This window comes from Aotus nancymaae, unplaced genomic scaffold, assembly GCF_030222135.1.
Source record: "Aotus nancymaae isolate 86718 unplaced genomic scaffold, 86718_ANA_hifiasm-v0.15.2.pri h1tg000028l, whole genome shotgun sequence".
NCBI lineage: Eukaryota > Metazoa > Chordata > Mammalia > Primates > Aotidae > Aotus > Aotus nancymaae.
In genome coordinates, this window is record NW_026988441.1 from 9,447,292 (window position 1) to 9,468,593 (window position 21,302).

The 21,302-nt window shown below is 52.1% G+C and overlaps 2 protein-coding genes and 1 non-coding gene across 4 annotated transcripts in view; all 3 read left to right on the forward strand.

Moving 5' to 3' along the window:
- Positions 1–427: 427 nt before the first annotated feature.
- On the forward strand, positions 428–14,359 carry RTN2 (reticulon 2). Of its 2 annotated transcripts, XM_012446594.3 has the most exons (10): positions 428–673; positions 2,336–2,380; positions 2,470–2,952; positions 3,058–3,312; positions 9,594–9,801; positions 10,168–10,306; positions 10,449–10,518; positions 10,634–10,680; positions 13,535–13,593; positions 13,858–14,359. In XM_012446594.3, the coding sequence occupies exons 1-10, from the start codon at positions 640–642 to the stop codon at positions 13,937–13,939; spliced, it is 1,422 nt and encodes a 473-aa protein (XP_012302017.1). In that variant the 5' UTR covers positions 428–639; the 3' UTR covers positions 13,940–14,359. The 2 variants fall into 2 exon arrangements, with proteins under 2 accessions (XP_012302017.1, XP_012302018.2); XM_012446595.3 differs by lacking the exons at positions 428–673; positions 2,336–2,380; positions 2,470–2,952; positions 3,058–3,312 and adding an exon at positions 4,393–4,502.
- Positions 14,360–19,206: 4,847 nt separating this feature from the next.
- Positions 19,207–21,302, forward strand: part of ERCC1 (ERCC excision repair 1, endonuclease non-catalytic subunit) — a 66,950-nt gene continuing 64,854 nt past the window's right edge. Inside the window, exon 1 of the mRNA XM_064381167.1 lies at positions 19,207–19,509. The gene's annotated coding sequence lies outside the window, so the exon portion shown is untranslated. The remainder of the gene's footprint in view (positions 19,510–21,302) is intronic.
- Positions 19,558–19,644, forward strand: TRNASTOP-UCA (transfer RNA opal suppressor (anticodon UCA)). Its single transcript has one exon. It is a non-coding gene; the product is annotated as a tRNA-Sec (tRNA).

Consider the following 21,302-nt stretch of genomic DNA (forward strand, 5'->3'; position numbering starts at 1 on the left):
TGCTTCAAAAGTTTCTGAATCGTTTCTTTCGGCCCCCTTTTTCGCTCCCTTTGCAAATCTAGGCTCCTACCCTACCTCAGAGCATTAGACTCTTTCCACGCCCTCCTCAATGGCACCCCTAGCTCCGCCCCAACCCACTCAGGGATCCACCCTCCCATCCTCTCTGCCAAGGCTCCTTCATCATCCTCTCCCAGGTCCCTCGTCCGACTCCAGGCCTCCGCCCCTCTTCCCCTAAAGTCTGCGCCCTCTGCGGTCTAGGCCCCGCCCTTCAGGCCTCTTTTCACTCCTTCCTGATCCCGTAGTCCACCCTCGTGGCTCCGCCCCTTTAGTGAGTAGGCCACGCCCCTCCGCCTGCTCCTCGGCGTTTCCCCGCCCCTCCTCTGGCCCCTCCCCTCCCCTCCTCTGGCCACGCCCCTGGCCGCGCGCTGCAGTGCCTTCCCCACCGCGGCCCCGCCCGCCCCCGCCGAGCCGAGCACAGGGCGGCGGCGGCGGCGGCGGCGGCTGGAGCAGCCCGGGAGGAGGAGGCGGCGAGGATGGCAGCGGCGTCGTGGGCGCGGCGGAGATGAGCGCCTGCGACCCCGGGCCCAGGGCGGCGCAGCCGGAGTGGGCGGGGGTCCCGATGCAGGCCCGAGGGGGGCCATGGGGCAGGTCCTGCCGGTCTTCGCCCACTGCAGTGAGTAGAGGGAGGCTCGGGCCTGGTGTGGGCCCCAGAGGTCCGAGTGGGTTACTCCCTGGTGTCTCCTCGGCGCTTGCCTGCGGGAAAGCCGGGATTGGGGGGAGGAGGCAAAGGAGACAAAGGAAGCTCTCCCCTCCCCCCCGCTCTGGCGGTGACGGGGGCAGCCTGACCTGGAGGACCTGGACGAAACAGGGCGGAGGTGGGCGGCACTGAGACGGCAGGCGGGGGGCGCGCTGCGCTCTGGGACGTACCGCCCGGCCCCGCCCGGGAACGAGGACGTGCGCGGGGAGCTGTCCCCTGGCTCTGGTGCTGGCCGCAGCTGGCGGGGAGGGATTGAACAGAGGGTAAAACCAGGATGGAAAAGAGGGGTCTGACTTCCCATTGCTCGTCTTCTCATGCCACCCTCGTTTCCTGCCCAAGAGGCAGCCCCGACCTCGCCCAAACTGTCCAACCCCCTGTCCCGGGAAAATAGCCATCGGTGGGTTGAGGGCAAGGACTGATGGGTCCTTAGCGGGGTTTACCACTGATTAATGGTAATCCTGGGGAAGACTGGCACCACTCCAGGCCTCCCATTCCCCAGCTGAGGAAAAGAGGTGAGGGCACAGGGCGTCAGATTTCAATTTCCAAACTGCATTGAGCATCATCTATGTGCAAAGCGCTGAACTAGCTCTAAGGGGCTGGATTCCCAGCTGAAAACGCCTGGCCTGATCCTCACAATCTCTGAGCTCACAGCTCTAACAGTTCATGTCTACCGTTCTCTGTCCCACACATGGGGGTTCTGACAGCTGGGGATTTCAACACCCTTAGATCTAGCCACTTCCATGTATTGGGTGTCCAGATGCCAAAATTCTAAGAATTGGTGATTTCAGCATTTTCGAGTATCATCTCAACATGCTAAGATCTTGTCCTTACTTCGGCTTACAAAGGGAGGACCATCTCATCTGTCTCTCTCCACCCCTCGTACCTCTCTGCCCTCACCTCCCACCCCTCTCCTCTTCATTCACTCCTCTCCAATCACATCTTCACACCTCTCTGTTCCTCAAAGATACCAAGCATGATGCCTGATTCAGGGCCTTTGCATTGGCTTCATTCTCTACCTGGAAGACTTCCCTGAACATCTGCAGGGCTTCCTCACTTCCTTCAGATCTCTGCTCAAACGGCGTCTTATCAGAGAAGCCTTCCTGACCACCCTATGAGAAGCAGCACCGCTTCATTTTCTTCACTTTATCTTCCCCTACCTTTCTTTACTTTGCACCGTAGGCTCATCTGCACCTGACATCATATATTCACTTGTTTATTGTCTGTCTCTCCCAAAGAGTGTCAACTCTAGGAGGGCAGGGATTTTATCTGTTTTGTTCACAGCTGTATCTCCAGGACCTAGAACAGTGCCTGGCACATAGTGGTGCTCAATAAATGGTTGTTGAACGAATGAGTGAATTGAAACCTCCTAATAGTCCTACTTTGAAGACTCTAAGATTCCCGGATTTGGACTTCTAAGACTCTGAACTTCATCAGGCAGTGATGCTAGGTTTTACAGTCTGTGTGCAGAATGTTCTAAAAGTCCCGTGATTCAAATATTCTAAGATTCCAGGACTGGCACACTTCTGTGATTCGGACAGTCTAAGCTTCTAAGAGTCTTCGATTCTTTCCCTCTCGCAGAAGAAGCTCCGTCTACAGCCTCATCAACCCCTGATTCCACAGAAGGTAAGTGGAGGAGAGCATGTGAAGGGGTTCATGGGTGGGCAGCTCAGGGGCCTGCTGAGAGAAACAAGGTTCTCCCTCACCTGCTGCAGGAGGGAACGACGACTCCGATTTTCGGGAGCTGCACACAGCCCGGGAATTCTCAGAGGACGACGAGGAGGAGACTACGTCGCAGGACTGGGGCACCCCCCGGGAGCTGACCTTCTCCTACATCGCCTTCGATGGCGTAGTGGGTTCTGGAAGTCGCAGGGATTCAACTGCCCGCCGCCCCCGCCCCCAGGGCCGCTCAGTCTCGGAACCACGAGACCAGCACCCTCAGCCCAGCCTGGGCGACAGCTTGGAGAGCATCCCCAGCCTGAGCCAATCCCCGGAGCCTGGACGCCGGGGTGACCCTGATACCGCCCCTCCATCCGAGCGCCCTCTGGAAGACCTGAGGCTTCGGTTGGACCAGCTGGACTGGGTGGCAGCCCGGGGAGTGGGATCCGGGGAGGACTCTTCCACCAGCAGCTCTACCCCGCTGGAAGACGAAGAACCCGAAGAACCTGACGGATTGGAGGCGGGAGAAGCTGGGGAAGGTGGGATATCCGAGGTGCTGGGACCGAAGTCAAGAGGGGTGGGTGGTTTCTTCTCAGGGCACCTCCAAGAAGAAAGCTCACAACCTTCTCTTTCTACCGTGCCAGAACTGGACCTACGACTCCGACTTGCTCAGCCGTCACCGCCCGAGGTCTTGACTCCCCAGCTCAGTCCGGGCTCTGGGACACCCCAGGCAGAAACTCCATCCCCATCCCGATCGCGAGATTCGAACTCTGGGCCTGAAGAGCCCTTGCTGGAAGAGGAAGAAAAGCAGCGGGGACCACTGGAGCGAGAGCCAATAAAGGGACAGTGTCTCGATAGCACGGGCCAATCAGAATTCACGGTGGAGCCACGCCTTCTAGGTAAGCAACATGTATGAAGATGCTGCATTGGACCACAGGAGGCAAAGGGTGAGAGGATTTTGAATTAAAGGGACAAATCTCACAAGGAACAGCAGATAGTGGAGAAGGGAGGAGGTATTGCTATTGGCTAAATGTGATAAACTCTGCCCTTTTAAAAAATTTCCCCGGTCAGGCAAGTTGGCTCACACCTGTAATCCCAGCATTTTAGGAGCCCGAGGCGGGCGGATCACTTTAGGGCGGATCACAGTGAGCCGAGATCGCGCCACTGCACTCCAGCCTGGGTGACAGAGTGAGACACCGTTTCAAAAAATAAAAATAAAATAATTCTCCCTCTTCTGGAGTGCTCCTCCTAGTGGCTGATTTTGGACAGGCCAAATCCCCGAAGAAATACGGTTCTCTCTTTATTTAGATGTGACCGTAGAATATTTATAACTAAACTGTGTGCTTTTTAAAAACTCTTCTTTTTGGCTGGGCACAGTGGCTCATGCCTGTAATCCTAACACTTTGGGAAGCCGAGGCGGGAGGATCCCTTGAAGCCAGGAGTGCAAGACCAGCCTGGGCAACACAGGGAGACTCCACCTCTATTTGAAAAAACAAACAGCTGGACGCGGTGGCTCATGCCTGTAATCCCAGCACTTTGGGAGGCCGAGGCGGGTGGATCTCCTGAGGTCAGGAGTTCGAGACCAGCCTGACCAACATGGAGAAACCCTGTCTCCACTAAAAATACAAATTAGCCAGGTGTGGTGGCGCATGTCTGTAATCCCAGCTATTCGGGAGGCTGAGGCAGGAGAGTCGCATGAACCCGGGAGGCAGAGGTTGCGGTGAGCCTAGATCACGCCACTGCACTCCAGCCTGGGCAACAAGAGCGAAACTCCGTCTCAAAAACAAACAGAAACCTTCTTTCTTCTGACCACATCTATTAGCCAGTTGTAAAATGACCCAGCCTTACTTTAAAATATGCTCCGCCTCCAGGAACAGCTAGGGAGTGGGTAAAGACACCATTGCTTTTGACTGTTTACAAGACGGTTCCATTTTTGGAATTGTCCCCACCTCTATGGACAGCCATTGGCTGAGTCCAAAGGGGCCCCGCCTCCCTACTCCTGTCCTCCGGGTTCTACTGAAGTGGGCAAAATCCCTGAGAAGCAGCGGTGTCCCCAGCCTCTCACTCGGAGCCGAGATGGGGAGTAAAGGTGGGCTTGCGGGACGGGCTGGACGGGGGCTGAGGTCGGCAGAACGCGGTCCAGACTCACCCTTAGCTCCCTCACATCTGGGGCATGTTTATTATTGGTCTGATTCCCCAGTGCTGCAGGCTGGGGCTAGGGGGCCGAGGGGCAGTCTAGGGAGGACCTGGAGGAAGCCTGGGGTCCCTTCTCCTCCGAGCCAGCACTTTGGGGCCCAGGAGCAGGGAGGTCCCCCTCCCCCAGCCTCGGGCCCAGGCAGTGCTGTCACTCAGCGGCCAGACGGGCCAGAACAGCTGCGGGGAGGCCCCCTCCCCCCAGCGTGCCTAAACTTAGCCCCCGCCTCAGGCGACCTGGCCCCTCCCCCACTCACTTGCGCCGGCCACTAGGAGCCTGCCTGGGGGTCCCCTACGTTGGGAGGAAGTGGGGCTGCCCTATTTAGAGGTAAATGAGAGGAGATGCATTGGAAGGATATGGAAGTGAGGGATGAGCTTCTAACAGGGACGGGTCGGAGGGGTCTGTTGGATCGGAGGGAGGGTGGGAGGATAGAGGGGATCTGCAAAGAAATAGAAAGGTACCGAGCTCCTGCTTTTCAGGGCTCAGCTGAAAGCAGACTACTAAAGTTCCTTTTTATTTTTAAATGACGAAGCCTCCCTCTGTCGCCCAAGCTGTAGTGCAGTGGTGGGATCATAGCTCGTTGCAACCTGGAACTCCTGGGCTCAAGTGACTCTCCCGCCTCGGCCTCCCAAGTAATCGGGACTACAGGTGCAGACCACCACGCTCTGCTAATTTTCTTATTATATTTTACTTTTTTAGAGACGAGGTCTCATGCCCAGGCTGGTCTGGAACTCCTGGCCTCAGGTGATCCTCCCACCTCAGCCTCCCAAAGTGTTGGGATTACAGGTGTGAGCCTGTAATGGGATGAGATGAAAGTTGGGGTACAAAGATCACTGGTCAGGGCTCAGGTTGGGTTTAGGAGATGTGTTTAAGGGTCTCAGAAAGGGGTTAGAAATTTGAGTTAGGGCCTGGAAAGGAGTATGGTGTTATTAATACATTGAAGACTTAGAAACATGTGTTGCTAAGGGTATCAAGGGGATATCACTTTACACCTGACACACTGGCAAAAGTTAAAAAGAATAACCCATTCCGGGGCAGGATGCTGGGAAAATACCTTTTTAAATTTTTTTTAAAGACAGTGTTTTGCTCTTATTGCCCAGGCTGGAGTGCAATGGTGCGATCTCGGCTCACCGCAGCCTCTGCCTCCTGGGTTCAAGACATTCTGCTGCCTCAGCCTCCCAAGTAGCTGGAATTACAGACATGCGCCACCACACCCAGCTAATTTTTGTATTTTTAGTAGAGACAGGGTTTCTGCATGTTGGTCAGGCTGGTCTCGAACTCCTGACCTCAGGTGACTGCCCGCCTCAGCCCCCAAGATGCTGGAATTACAGGCCTGAGCCAACATGGCCAGCTTCTGCCTTAGCCTCCTGAGTAGCTGGGACTATAGGCGCCTGCCACCATGCTTGACTATTTTTTTTTTTTTTTTTTGGATTTTTAGTAGAGATGGGGCTTCACCATATTGGCCAGGCTGGTCTTGAACTCCTGACCTTGTGATCTGCCCACCTTGGCCTCCCAAAATGCTGGGATCACAGGTGTGAGCCACTGTGCCTGGCCCGGAAAAGATCTTTCTCTTGCTTCTTGTGGAAATAAGAACTCTTATGGTCTTACTAGTTAGCAGTGTTTCAAAATTTATGACATTAAAAAATACATCTGACCGGACACGGTGGCTTATGCCTGTAATCCCAACACTTTGGGAGGCCGAGGCGAAGGATCACTTGAAGCCAGGAATTCAACCTGGGCAACATAGTGAGACCCTCTCTCTACAGAATATTTAAAAATTAGTCTGTCCGGGCATGGTGGCTAATGCCTATAAGCCTAGCTACTTGGGAGGCTGAGGCATGAGAATCTCTTGAACTGGGAAGGCAGAGGTTGCAGTGAGCTGAGATTGCACTACTGCACTCCAGTCTGGGTGACCGAGGAAGACTGTCCCCACCCCCCAAAAAAAATTAGCTGATATGGTGGTACCATCTGTAGTCCCAGCTGCTAGGAGGCTGAGGTGGGAGGACTGTTTGAGTCTGGGAGGTAGAGGCTGCAGTGAGCCATGATCATGCCACTGCACTCCAGCCAGGGTGACAGAGTGAGACCCTGTCTCTAGAACTAAAAAAATATGGCCGGGCGTAGTGGCTCCTGCCTGCAATCCCAGCACTTTGGGAGGCCAAGGGGGGTAGATCACGAGCTCAGGAGATCGAGACCATACTGGCTAACACAGTGAAATCCCATCTCTACTGAAAATACAAAAAATTAGATGGGCGTGGTGGCACATGCCTGTAATCCCAGCTACTCGGGAGTCTGAGGCAGGAGAATTGCTTGAACCTGGGAGGTGGAAGTTGAGGTGAGCTGAGATCACACCATTGCACTCCAGCCTGGGTAACAAGAGCGAAACTCTGTCTCATAAATAAATAAATAAAATACAAGGCTGGGTGTGGTGGCTCATGCCTGTAATCCCAAGACTTTGGTAGACTGAGGCAGGAGGATCACTGGAGGTCGGAAGTTTGAGACCAACCTGGGCAAAATGGTGAAACCCCATCTCTACCAAACCATAAAAAAGTAGCCGTGTGTGGTGGTATGCTCCTGTAATCTCAGTTACTTGGGAGTCTGAGGCAGGAGAATTGCTTGAACCTGAGAGGTGGAGGTTGCAGTGAGCCAAGATTGTGCCATTGCACTCCCGCCTGGGTGATAAAGCAAGACTCCATCTCAAAAAAAAAAAAAAAAACAGTCCACCCAGCAATTCCACCCTGGGAATCTATCTCAGAAATAGTAGCTCTAGGAGGTGAGAATATTTGTTGAAGGATGTTGCTTGCAGTCCTGGTTGTGGTGAAGGGGTAGGAAACAAACTGAATAGCCCAGCAATAGATACATGGTTAAGTAAAATGAGTGTAGTACAGCTACACATGGAATACTACGCAGCTCTTTAAAAGAATGAACTACGGCCGGCTGTGGTGGCTCACGCCTGTAGTCCCAGCACTTTGGGAGGCCCAGGCGGGCAGATCACCAGATCAGGAGATCAAGACCATCCTAGCTAACACGGTGAAACCTCATCTCTACTAAAAATACAAAAAAATTAGTCAGGTGTGGTAGCAGGCGCCTGTAGTCCCAGCTAGTTGGAAGGCTGAGACCGGAAAATCGCTTGAACCCGGGAGGCGGAGGCTGCAGTGAGCCGAGATTGCACCATTGCACTCCAGCCTGGGTGACAGAGCAAGATTCCATCTCAAAAAAAAAAAAAAGAATGAATTAAGGCCAGGCTTGGTGGCGCATGTCTGTAATCGCAGCACTTTGGGAGGCTAAGGCAGGTGGGTGGATTGCTTGAGGTCAGGTGTTTGAAACCAACTTGGCAAACATGGCAAAACCCCATCTCTACTAAAAATAAAAAAATTAGCTAGGCGCAGTGGCATGCTCCTCAGGAGGCTGAGGTGGGAGGATAGCTTGGACCCAGGAGGCTGAGGTTGCAGTGAACCAAGATCACACCATGGCACTCCAGCCTGGGCAACAGAGTGAGACTCTGTCCAAAAAAAAGGAATGAATGAATGAAGAGGTAATCGGGGATGGCGGCTCACACTGGTAATTCCAGTGCTTTGGGAGGCCAAAGGTGGACAATGGCTTGAGTGCAGGAGTTCGAGGCTGCAGTGAATTATGATCACGCCACTGCATCCAGTCTGGGCGACAGAGCGAGACCCCGTCTTTGTAAAAAAAAGGGGGAGAGGGAGCTATTTCAGTTGATTAGGAGGAAAAGTGAAGTATGCATGATGCAGAAAAGTGTGTGTACAATTCCATTTTTCTTTCTTTTTTTGAGACAAAGTCTCGCTCTGTCGCCCAGGCTGGAGTGCAGTGGCATGATCTCGGCTCACTGCAACCTCCACTTCCTAGGTTCAAGCGATTCTCCTGCCTCAGCCTCTCGAGTAGCTGGGAATACAGGCACGCGCCACTACGCCTGGCTAATTTTTGTATTTTTAGTAGACACGGGGTTTCACCATGTTGGCCAGGCTGGTCTTGAACTCCTGACCTCAGGTGATCTGCCTGCCTCGGCCTCCCAAAGTGCTGGGATTACAGGTGTGAGCCAGCACCCCCGTCATAATTCTGTTTTTCATGAGAAATGACCAAGATGCATCAGTTTGTATTTCTGTGTCCACACATAACTATATGGCGAGCAGTAAGATTAGGGGACTTGCTAGGTGGTTAACTTGGGTTTTCTAGGGAGAGAAAAAGGGAGGTAAGCATGGAAAGAAAGAGGCCACTAAAAATGTGAAAATCAGGCTGGGTGCTGTGCCTCACAGCTCTAATCCCGGCACTTTGGGAGGCTGATACAGGAGGATAACTTGAGGCCAGGAGTTTGAGACCAGCCTGGGCAACACAGAGAGACCCCCACCTCTAAAGACAAAACAAAAACAAAAATTAGCTGAGCGTGGTGGCGCACACCTGTAGTCCCAGCTACTGAGGAGGCTGAGGTGGGAGGATCACTTGAGCCCAGGAGGTCAAGGCTGCAGTGAGCTATGATTGCACCACTACACTCCAACCTGGGTGACAGAGTGAGACCTTATATCTCAAAAAAAAAAAAAAAAAAAAAAAAAAAGCCAGGCACAGTGGCTCACGTCTGTAATCCCAACACTTTGGGAGGCTGAGGCAGGCGGATCACAAGGTCAGGAGTTCAAGACCAGCATGGTCAAGATGGTGAAACCCCATCTCTACTAAAAAAACACAAAAATGAGCCAGGCATGGTGGCAGGCACCTGTAATCCCAGCTACCAGGGAGGCTGGGGCAGGAGAATTACTTGAACCCGGGGGTGGAGGTTGCAGTGAGCCAAGATCGTACCACTGCACTCTAGCCTGGGTGACAGAGTGAGACTCCATCTCAAAAAAAAAAAAAAAGGGAAATCAGGTTATGCTCAAACAGGTGTGTTGAGAAGTCATTTTTCAGCTGTAGGACAGGGAAAGGGAGGTGAAGAGACCAGCCAGGCCAGGTCCAAGCCCTGATGCCCCCGCCCCTCCACAGTGGCGGACCTGCTGTACTGGAAGGACACGAGGACGTCAGGCGTGGTCTTCACCGGCCTCATGGTCTCCCTCCTCTGCCTCCTGCACTTCAGCATCGTGTCTGTGGCCGCGTATGTGGCTCTGCTGCTGCTCTGCGGCACCATCTCTCTCAGGGTTTACCGCAAAGTGCTGCAGGCCGTGCACCGGGGGGATGGAGCCAACCCTTTCCAGTGAGAACCCCTGGCCCCTGCCCTGAACCCCTGGACCCCAGGACCCCTGACCCTAGAGCATGACCCGTGACCTCAGATCAGGCACTACCTCCCAGCCAGACCCTGACCCATCTTGATTGTTCTTCATCCCAGTCCTCTAACCTGCCCTCCAATCCTAATCTGATCCGAACCTGGTGCCCTTCATCCTGCACCCCTGACCCTGACCCTGACCTCAGCCCTCTGCATGTGATTTGTCTGAGTTGCCCCTCAGTCCTAACTCTGGTCTCCCGACCCCCATTCCTCACCCTTGTGTCAGCCACCCCTGCACCAATCTGAGCCGGTCACCCACTGAGTCACCCCACACTCCACACTCCTTTGTCCCCACAGAGCCTACCTGGATGTGGACCTAACCCTGACTCGGGAGCAGACGGAACGCTTGTCCCAGCAGATCGCCTCCCGCGTGGTCTCGGCGGCCACGCAGCTGCGGCATTTCTTCCTGGTAGAAGACCTCGTGGATTCCCTCAAGGTGGCCTAGAGCTCCCAGTCACTCCTGGGTTCCCCCCATTCACCTCTGCCCTGCTAGGGGGTGGGAGGGCACTGACTGGGTAAATTCACAGCCTGGGAGGGAGTGCCTGGTGGGCTCTGCTGACCCTGACCTTCACCCCCAGCTGGCCCTCCTCTTCTACATCTTGACCTTCGTGGGTGCCATCTTCAATGGTTTGACTCTTCTCATTCTGGGTGAGCTGGGAAGGCCATGAGGGGCAAGGTGGGGAGTCTGGTGGGAGATGGGGCTCGAGATGGAACTGTTCATCTCTCGGGAGCACCCTGACGCCCCCCGTCTCTGTGCCCACAGGAGTGATCGGTCTATTCACCGTCCCCCTGCTGTACCGGCAGCACCAGGTGAGTGTGGCACCCTCAGCTGTCAGCACTCCAGCTAAACATGGGGGGTCTGACTGTCTCCTTCCAGAACCAGGGTCTCATTGACACATGTGCAGACACAGGTATCCTGGCTTCGGCACCTTCTCAATACAGCGAGAGCCTAACTAACGTGTCTCATCAGCATCAGCCAGGACAGGTTTATTTATTTATTTTTTTTTTTGACACAGGGTCTTGCTCTGTTGCCCAGGCTGAAGTGCAGTGGCACAATCTCGGCCCACTGCAACCTCCACGTCCCGGGTTCAAGCGATTCTCCTACCTCAGCCTCCCAAGTAGCTGTGACTACAGGCATGTGCCACTACGCCCAGCTAATTTTTGTATTTTTTTTTTAGTAGAGATGGGGTCTCACCATGTTGGCCATGATGGTCTTTATCTCCTGACCTCTTTATCCGCCTGCCTTGGACTCCCAAAGTGCTGGGATTACAGGCGTGAGCCACCGTGCCCGGCTTTTTTTTTTTTTTTTGAGACAAAGTCTTTGTTACCCAGGCTGGAGTGCAGTGGCAGGACCTCAGCTCACTACAACCTCCACCTCCTGGGCTCAAGAGAGTCTCCTGCCTCAGCCTCCGAGTAGCTAGGATTACAGGCGCACGGCCACCATGCACTGCTCATTTCTGTATTTTTAGCAGAGATGGGGTTTCACTATGTTGGCTGGGCTGGGCTCAAACTCCTGACCTCAAGTGATCCACCCGCCTTGGCCTCCCAAAGTGCTGGGATTAAAGGCATGAGCCACCGAGCCCGGCCTTCACTCTTTTTTTTTTTTTTTGAGATGGAGTCTCGCTCTGTTGCCCAGGCTGGAGTGCAATGGCGAGATCTCAGCTTACTGCAACCTCTGCCTCTTGGGTTCAAGTGATTCTCTTGCCTTAGCTTCCCAAGTAGCTGGGATTACAGGCACATGCCACCACACCCGGCTAATTTTTTGTATTTTTAGTAGAGATGGGGATTCACCATGCTGGCCAGACTGGTCTTGAACTCCTGACCTCAGGCAATCCGCCCACCTTTGGCTTCCCAAAGTGCTGGGATTAGGCCTTCACTCTTGATTTTAATTGACATGTCAGCTAAATGCCACTACATTCCAGCATGGGTGACAGAGCAAGACTTTGTCTCAAAATAAATAAATAAATAAATAAATAAATAAATAATAATAATAAAATAAAATCAAGACTGGGATGGTTGTTGCCCAAAACACTGACGTAAGCAGGACCATCCTATCCAGAGACAGGTGGATGGACTGACAGCCCCTTCTCCAGCACAGCTGGGAGCCAGATGATAATGTGTCCTGGTGGTTAGTCTTAATTCCATCCCTCACAGGCTGGAATCACCAAGACTCACAATTAAACTGTATTTAAATCAGGCCAGCCACAGTGGCTCACAACTGTAATCCCAGCACTTTGGGAGATTGAGACAGGAGGGTTGCTTGAAGCTGGGAGTTCAAGACCAGCCTGGGCAACATAGTGAGACTCTATCTCTATAGAAAGGTTAAAAATTAGCCAGGCATGGTGATGCACACTTATAGTCCCAGCTACTCCGGCGGCTGAGGCAAGAAGATGATTTGAACCCTAGAAAGTCGAGGCTGCAGTCAGCTATGATCACGCCACTGCACTCCAGCCTGGGCAACAGAGCAAGACCTTATCTTTTTTATTTTTTTTTTGAGAGGGAATGTCACTCTGTTGTTCAGGCTGGAATGCACTGGTGTGATCTTGGCTCACTGCAACCTCCACCTCCTGGGTTCAAGTGACTCTCCTGCCTTAGCTGCTAGAGTAGCTGAGACTACAGGCATGTGCCACCACGCCCAGTTGATTTTTGTATTTTTTAGTAGAGACAGGGTTTCACCATGTTGGCCAGGCTGGTCTTGATCTCCTGACCTCATGATCCGCCTGCCTGGTTGGCCTCTCAAAGTGCTGAGATTACAACCGTGAGCCCCCAAGGCCAGCCTGCAAGGACCTATCTTAAAAAAAAAAAAAAAAAAAAAGGTGCCGGGCACGGTGGCTCAGGCCTGTAATCCCAGCACTTTGGGAGGCTGAGGTGGGCGGATCACCTGCGGTCAGGAGTTCGAGACCAGCCTGACCAATATGGTGAAACCCCATCTTAAAAAAAAAGGCTGAGTATCTTACGCAGGTAATCCGAGCACTTTGCGAGGTGGAGGCAGGCGGATCACTTGAGGTCAGGAGATCGAGACCAGCCTGGCCAACATGGTAAAACTATTTTTTTTTTCTGAGACAGAATCTCGCTGTGTCGCCCAGGCTGGAGTGCAGTGGTGCAATCTTGTCTGTAATTAGCTTGGCATGTTGGCTCACACCTATAATCCCAGCTATTCGGGAGGCTGAGACAGGAGAATTGCTTGAACCCGGGAGGCTGAGGTTGCAGTGAACCAAGATCGTGCCACTGAACTCCAGGCTGGGTGACAGAGCAAGACCCTGTCTTCAAAGAAATAAAAATAATAATAATAAAATAAAATATATACAAATCAATCCACTCAGAGACTTGCCAGCCAATAGCAATTCGGTCTGTTCTCACCCTACCCCACAATACACACACATGCAAACTCACTCGAAGATTAACCATCGTGCCCAGGACACAGCCTCACTGCCAGATACTTGTGCGTTCCACCTGACATCACTCTCCACACAGCCCAGCTGACTGACCCTACAACTGGCATCTCTGGCATCTAGTGTATTCCATGATGTTTAGAGCCAAGGGTGGCGTGGTGGGCCACCCCTCACAACTCCCGATTTGGAGGTTGGGGAGGAAGCAGTCTCCTATGTGAGCTAGAGAAGAACCCCCTCCAATCCCTTCTTTCACCATTTTTTGGTCTCCCCAGGCTCAGATCGACCAGTATGTGGGCTTGGTGACCAATCAGTTGAGCCACGTCAAAGCTAAGTAAGAGCATGGGGCAGAGGTGGATGGGAGAGGGAGGTGGGGAGCTTGGGAGCCTTTCCTTTCTACTCTCGCTGTCCCCAAATCTTCTGGAGTAATGTCTCCTTGAGAAGGCTGAGGAGGCAATTCCCACACAGGCCACTAGGTGGCAAGCAGGAGCGGGCTTCGGGCTTTCTGGCAGTTTCCCACCCAGCTTTCCCCGTAGTCCCCAGGTGCCCACCCCACTTCTCTTGCCCCACCTCATGATTCCACCTGTTTCTCCTTCAGGATCCGAGCTAAAATCCCAGGGACCGGAGCCCTGGCCTCTGCAGCAGCCGCAGTCTCCGGATCCAAAGCCAAAGCCGAATGAGAACGGTGTCTCTGCCTGCGGGACGCCTGCCCCCACCCCCAGCAGCCCTCTGCCCCCACTCCATCTCCTGTCCGTTCTCACCCACTCCCCCCCTCGACCCGAGCCTTTTCCCGGTGGGTGTCAGGATCACTCCCACTAGGGAATCTGCGCTAATTGCCTGAGCGGCCAGGACTACATTTCCCAAGAGGCTCTTCTCCGGGAGTCCAGGAAAGACGAGGCATCTTGGCCGCGGCGCCTGCTGGGACTTGTAGTTGCCTAGACAGGGCACCGCCCTGCATTTCCGTGACCCACCGCTGGAGGCGCCGTGAGGCGTTGGCGTCTCCTGGACGCCACTAGCCCCAAGTCGGGGCTTTGCATGGGGCCCAGGGGAGGCCTGAGCTTGGATTTACACTGTAATAAAGACTCCTGTGGAAAACCCGAGGCCTCCTGTGCTTCCAGAGTCCTCCAGCTTTCACCTTGCTGCACTGAAATGCACTTAAGTGACACTGCAGGAGAACCTTCCCGATCTCTGGGGAGGAAGCTATCTCTGCCATCTGTGTAAGTTATGAAATGATTGTGGGGAGGCCGGGTGCGGGGGCTCATGCCTGTAATCCCACCGCTTTGGGAGGCCAAGGGGGGCTAATCACTTGAGGCCAGAAGTTTTGAGACTAGTCTCGTCAACATGGTGAAACCCCATCTCTGCTAAAAACAGAAAAAGTAGCTGGTGTGGTGGTGCACACCTGTAGTCTCAGCTACTCAGAAGGCTGAGGCATGAGAATTGCTTGAACCTGGGAGGTGGAGGTTGCAGTGAGCCAAGATTGCACCACTGCACTCCAGCGAGGGCAACAAAGCGAGACTCTGTCACAACAAAAAAGAAATGATTGAGGGGAAGATGCTGACAGACCACCCATTCCAAGGTTAGCCAAGCCTTGGCAGCCACTTCCCATGCCTGTGCTCAAGGCAGACATCACTAATGGATCCCACAGCTTGCCTACTGTGTAGCCACCTCAACTGAGCCCAAACCTATGTGTCCATCGACTTCTGGATGCCCCTTCCCCACTAAATCTAACCAAACCTCTTCCTCATCCTACCTGATTTCCAACTAAGAGGTGTCCTCGCCACCCATGTTGTTACCAGGCCAGACACCCGGGCATGGCTCTGAACTTCCACACACTCACCTCCCACAAATAATCAGTCACGATGATGTCTATTCTGCCTCCCAGTCTGCTCTCATCCACCCACTTCTCTCCATCCTGATTGCCTCGGGAACAAATGCAGGGCCTCCCTGAACTTCCAGTTTCAAAACTGTAATCCAAGGCCTAGCATGATGGCTCACATCTGTAATCCCAACACTTTGCAAAGCAATGTGGGAGGATTTCTTGAGGCCAAAAGTTCGAGGCCACCCTGAGCAGCATAGTGAGACCCCATTCTCTGCAAAAAAATAAAAAATTAGCCGGGCATGGTCATGCGCACCTGTAGTCCCAGCTACTCTGGAGACTGAGACAAGAGAATTGCTAGAGCCTAGGAGTTCGAGGTTACAGAGAGCTATGATCATGCCACTGCACTTCAACCTGAACGAGAGGGAGACCCTGTCTCTAAAAAAAAAAAAAAATCTACAGGATTGGCCTGGTGGCTCACACCTGTAATCCCAGCACTTTGGTTGGGAGGCCAAGGTGGGCAGATCACTGAGGTCAGGAGTTCCAGACCACCCTGACCAACATGATGAATCCCTGTCTGTACTAAAAATACAAAAATTAGCCAGCTGTGGTGGCAGACACCTGTAATCCCAGCTACTCCAGAGGCTGAGGAAGGAGAATCACTTCCACCCAGGAGGCAGAGGTTGCAGTGAGCCAGGATCATGTGATAGAGCGAAACTCCATCAAAAAAAGAAAAGAAAAGAAAAAAGAAGAGAAAACAAAAGAAATCTAAACTGGGAAAGGGAGAAGCAAAGGGATGCTTGGGGAGACTGGGAAGAGATGGAGGTCTAAAGATCCACTGACCTGGGTTTGAATCCTGGCCCCCACCACCCCTTGGCTGTGTGACCTTGAGCACGTGACTTGACCTCTCAAAGCCTCAGTTTCCTCTAATGGAAAACTGTCATTAGGCCAGGCACGGTGGTTCACACCTGCAGTCCCAGCACTTTGGAAGGCCAAAGTGGGAGAATCACTTAAGGCCACGAGTTCAAGACAAGCCTAGGCAACATAGCACGACCTCATCTCTGCAAAAATATTAAAAAAGAAAACTGTCAATGATAACTATACCTACAGGTAAAGTCCTTGGCATGGGGCCTGGCATATAATAAATGCACAGTAAGCAGTTATAATATTGTTTCCCAGCCATGCCTGGTGGGTCACGCCTATAATCCGAGCACTCTGGGAGGCCGAGGTAGCCAGATCACGAGCTCAGGAGATCGAGACCATCCTGGCTGACATGGTGAAACCCTGTCTCTACTAAAATACAAAAAGTTAGCCACCAAGCCAGGCTAATTTTTTGTATTTATAGTAGAGACGGGGTTTCACTGTGTTAGCCAGGATGGTCTGGATCTCCTGACCTTGTGACCCACCCGCCTCGGCCTCCCAAAATTCTGGGATTACAGACGTGAGCCACTGCACCCGGTGAAACAGCCTTATTTATTTATTATTGAGATGGAGCCTCGCTCTGTTGCCCAGGCTGGAGTGCGGTGGTGCAATCTCGGCTCACTGCAACCTCAACCTCCTGGGTTCAAGGGATTCTTCTCCCTCAGCCTCCCGAGTAGCTGGGATTACAGACATTTAAAATGTGCAAAAAAAACATACCTGGCTAATTTTTGTATTTTTCCTTGTGATGGTGTTTCATCATGTTGGCCAGGCTGGTCTCGAACTCCTGATCTCCAGTGATCCACCCACCTCGGCCTCCCAAAGTGCTGGGATTACAGGTGAGAGCCACCGCGCCCAGCAGAAACAGCCTTTACTGAGCTCCTCCCAGTCGCCTCATCCAGTGTCAGACGTTTATATTATGATTTCTCCAGTGAGATCAGTTGTACTAGTCTGGTTATACAGATAAGGAAACCGAGGCTCAAAGAAGGATAGTGAGGCCAGGTGCTGTGGCTCACACCTGTAACCCCAGCACTTTGGGAGGCCAAGGCGGGAGGATTGCTTGAGGCCAGGAGTTCGAGACCACCCTGGACAACAAAGTGAGGCCCCAGTCTCTACAAAAAATTTTTAAATTAGCTGGACGTGATGCCTGTCATCCCACAGAGGCTGAGGCAGGAGGATCACTTGAGTCCAGGATGTCGAGGCTGCAGTGAACCATTTTCGCACCACTGCATTCCAGCCTGGGAGACAAAGTACGATTCTGTCTGGAAGAAGAAGAAAGAAAAAGACAGTGATAATGTTCCTTTATTCATTCCACAGACATTTACTAAATATCTGGTATGTTCTCAAGCACTTTTTAGGCACTAGGGATACAGCAATGGTCAAAAACAGGTGGGAGGATCACCTGAGGTCGGGAGTTCGAGACCAGCCTGGCCAACATGGTGAAACCTCATCTCTACTAAACATACAAAACTGAGCTGGGTTTTGGTAGTGGGTGCCTGTAGTCCCAGCTGCTCGGGAGGCTGAGGCAGGAGAATCACTTGAACCCGGGAAATGGAGGTTGCAGTGAGCTGAGATCACGCCACTGCACTCCAGCCTGGGTGACAGAGTGAGACTCTGTCTCAAAAAACAAACAAAACAAAACTGCATAGTTTCATGGCACTGATATTCTAGCAGAAACAGACAGACAATAAGCAAATAATAGACACAGAAAATGGCATGTGGTGATGAGAGAGTTGGGGTAACGTCTAGAGCTCCTTTTTTTTTTTTTTTTTTTTGAGACGGAGTTTCGCTCTTGTTACCCAGGCTGGAGTGCAATGGCGCGATCTCGGCTCACCGCAACCTCCGCCTCCTGGGTTCAGGCAATTCTCCTGCCTCAGCCTCCTGAGTAGCTGGGATTACAAGCACGTGCCACCATGCCCAGCTAATTTTTTTTTGTATTAGTAGAGACGGGGTTTCACCGTATTGACCAGGATGGTCTCGATCTCTTGACCTCGTGATCCACCTGCCTCGGCCTGCCAAAGTGCTGGGATTACAGGCTTTTTTTTTTTCCTGAGACTAATTTTCACTCTTGTCACCAAGGCTGGAGTGCAATGGTGCCATCTTGGCTCAATGCAACCTCCGCCTCCCGGGTTCAAGCAATTCTCCTGCCTCAAGCTCCTGAGTAGCTGGGATTACAGGCATGAAACACCACTCCCGGCTAACTTTTGTACACTTGGTAGAGACCGGGTTTCACCACATTGGCCAGGCTGGTTTTGAACTCCTGACCTCAGGTAATTCGCCCGTCTCGACCTCCCAAAGTGCTGGGATTACAGGCGTGAGTCACCTTGCCCGACCACTCGCTGTTTTAAACTGAGTCGTCAGGGAAGGCCACACTGAGTGCTGATATTTGATCAGATGACAGAGTGAAGGGAGGCGGTGAGCCATGGAAACATGTGAAGAGGAAGAGATCCAGGCTAAGGGACCAGCAAGCACGAAGTGTCTGTGGAGGTAGCATGCTCGATGTGTGCAGCAAGACGTCTGTATGCTGGCAGCCAAGAATACGAGGGAAGAGGAGTTTGTGAGACAGGATCAGAGGGGTCATAGGGGCTGGATTACAGGGATTTGTCAAGCAAGGTGAGAACTTTGACTTTTACTCTGAAATGGAAATCATGGGAGAGTTTCACGCGGGAGAATGGTATTGTTGCCGAAGAATCACCGACTTAGAATATTGAAGAATTTTTCATGGTGAGTACACTAAAAGCCCAGATTTCACCACGATGCAACCAACACATGCATGTAGAAATCGGCACCTGTACCTCCTAAACATATAAAAATTTAAGAAAAAAGAATCATCTTTTTTGTAAAAAAAATTATAACACAAGTTCGAGTTCCCTAAGTGGATGAGCTGTTTTAACTGGGATATGGTACTATCCGTTTCTGAACCTGTTTCCCCAACCATAAAACGCAAGTGCAGAAATTGATTATGTCTAGTGTTTAAACTCAATCGGGATAGGATGTCTGTTATCACCAGCACGGAGGACAGTCCCTGGGACTCCGTAGACGCTCAGTAAACGTTTGAAAGAACGCGGAGCTTTATCGAGCCACGCAATTCCATAAAAGACCAGCAGGTGTCGCACCAGCCCTATAGCCACCTGCCCAGAGCCTTCGGGGCCAGGGTGAATCAGACTCTAACAGGAACCCACTCACTCCTCCGCAGAAGGAGAATTCGGAATTTTCCGAGAAGGCGATTCTGAATGCCGAATCGTGAATCTCTCCTCTTAAAAAGCTGACTTTTCATTTTGGAAAAAGGGGGTCCTGGGCCCTTTAACCGCTTGCCAGGTGCTCAGGCGCTGCTTCCCAGAATGCGTGGCGCTATGTAAATGAGACGGTTTTGTGAGCGAGGATGATTCATGCTATGTGAAGCGAAGGCAACATTTTATAAGGACATCCGTCATGATAAACGAGTGGGGAGAATTTATAACCCCTGAAGCCAACCATCTCTCACTTCCCCAAAGGATGCGACCGTAACTCTAAAAGGTAAGCATTTATGATCCTTATATAGCTTCTCGGGAAAACTAGGCTTTCGCCCGGATGAGCCTCAGTGGTCTGGGGTGCAGGCTTCAAACCTGTAGCTGTCTAGCGACAGAGTGGTTCAATTCCACCTTTCGGGCGACCGCTGTTAGCTTCTTAGCTGCGCCGTCTTTTTCAAACCCGACTTTGTTTTACTAATTGCACGGGACGCGCTCCTCCAGGCTGCACCTGGAGAGGTCGCTGCGGCCCTCCTCATCGCAAACTATTTTCTCTGCCACTCCGATATCTGACTGTTGTTGCTTATTTCCCACTCTGGAGTATCAAAAACCGCTCTAAATGATGGAGAAAAACTTACCTACACAGTTCTGGGATATTGGTAGTTTGGAAATTACCTTCGATTTCTCCCTTTCAGTTGCTTACTCATTGAGTCATTTGCTCACTCATTTATTTAATCACGCATGCACTTATGAATCAAATACTTGCTCATTTGCTCATCTGTCAGTCACTCATCAGACAAGCGTTTGCTGAGGACACAGCGGTGGTGACAGCCCCGGCCTTGGTCTCCTGGTGCACTCACCCAGTAAGAGAGACAAACATTAAGCCATCATGTAATTACACATTTAATTAACAACTATAAAGGGGATAAGGGCTGCAAAGGAAACAAAATAGTGAGGCCCTCAAAAGGAGAACTGAGCTCATAAGGTGTCACGGGAACATTAGAGCAGACACTTGAAGGCTGAGAGGGGGAGTATTATGGGATATCGAGGGATCAGGGTGACCCCAATCAAGATGTTGGGGGTAATGATAGTTGCACCTTCACTCTGCACTTAGCGCAGGCAGGCACAAGCCTTGCAACTCCTCAAAACAGCCCCATCATAACAGCCCCATTCTACAGATGAGGAAATGGAGGCTCAGGGAGATGAAGTCTCTTGTCCGAGGCAACTCAGTCTTTTTTTTTTTTTTTCTGTTTCTGTTTTTTGTTTTGTTTTGTTTTTTGTTTTTGTTTTTGTTTTTACTTTAAAAACTGAAGCCGGGTGCGGTGGCTCATACCTGTAATCCCAGCACTTTGGGAGGCCGAGGTGGGTGGATTACAAGGTCAGGAGATTGAGATCATCCTGACCAACATGGTGAAACCCCGTCTCTACTAAAAATACAAAAATTAGCTGGGCATGGTGGTGTGGGTCTATGATCCCAGATACTCAGGAGGTTGAGGCAGGAGAATCTCTTGAACCCGGGAGGTGGAGGTTGCAATGAGCCAAGATCATGCCACTGCACTCCAGCCTGGGCAACAGGGCAAGACTCTTTCTCGAACAAAAACAAAAGCAAAAAGAAACCAAAAAATTGCTCCTTGTAGAGCAAGGCTAACTCATAGGCAGTGTATTTTTTTTTCTTTTTTTTACGAGGGGGTAGGGGGTGGGCAGGGTCTCGTTCCATCACCCAAGGTGAAGTGAAGCGATATGATCATGGTTCACTACAGCCTCGAACTCCCTGGCTTGAGCAATCCTCCCACCTCAGCCTCCTGAGTAGCTGGGACCACAGGTACATGCCACTACTCCCAGCCTCACTCAGACCGCTTGGCCCATGCTATTTATTACTGCTTTGTATCTTCCTTCCCAAGCCTGCTGCTCACCAAGCCCCAACTGTCTTGCCTCTTCAATGTCTGCTGAATCCGTCCCCTCCTCTCTGTCCCATGTCCCTGGCCCTGTTCTAGACTCCTCCTCACCCCTTCCCCCTCGGGGTCCCCACCCTACTTCCTCCCTGGTCTCCTGCTCAGTCTCACTCCTCTCTCTTCTAGTCAC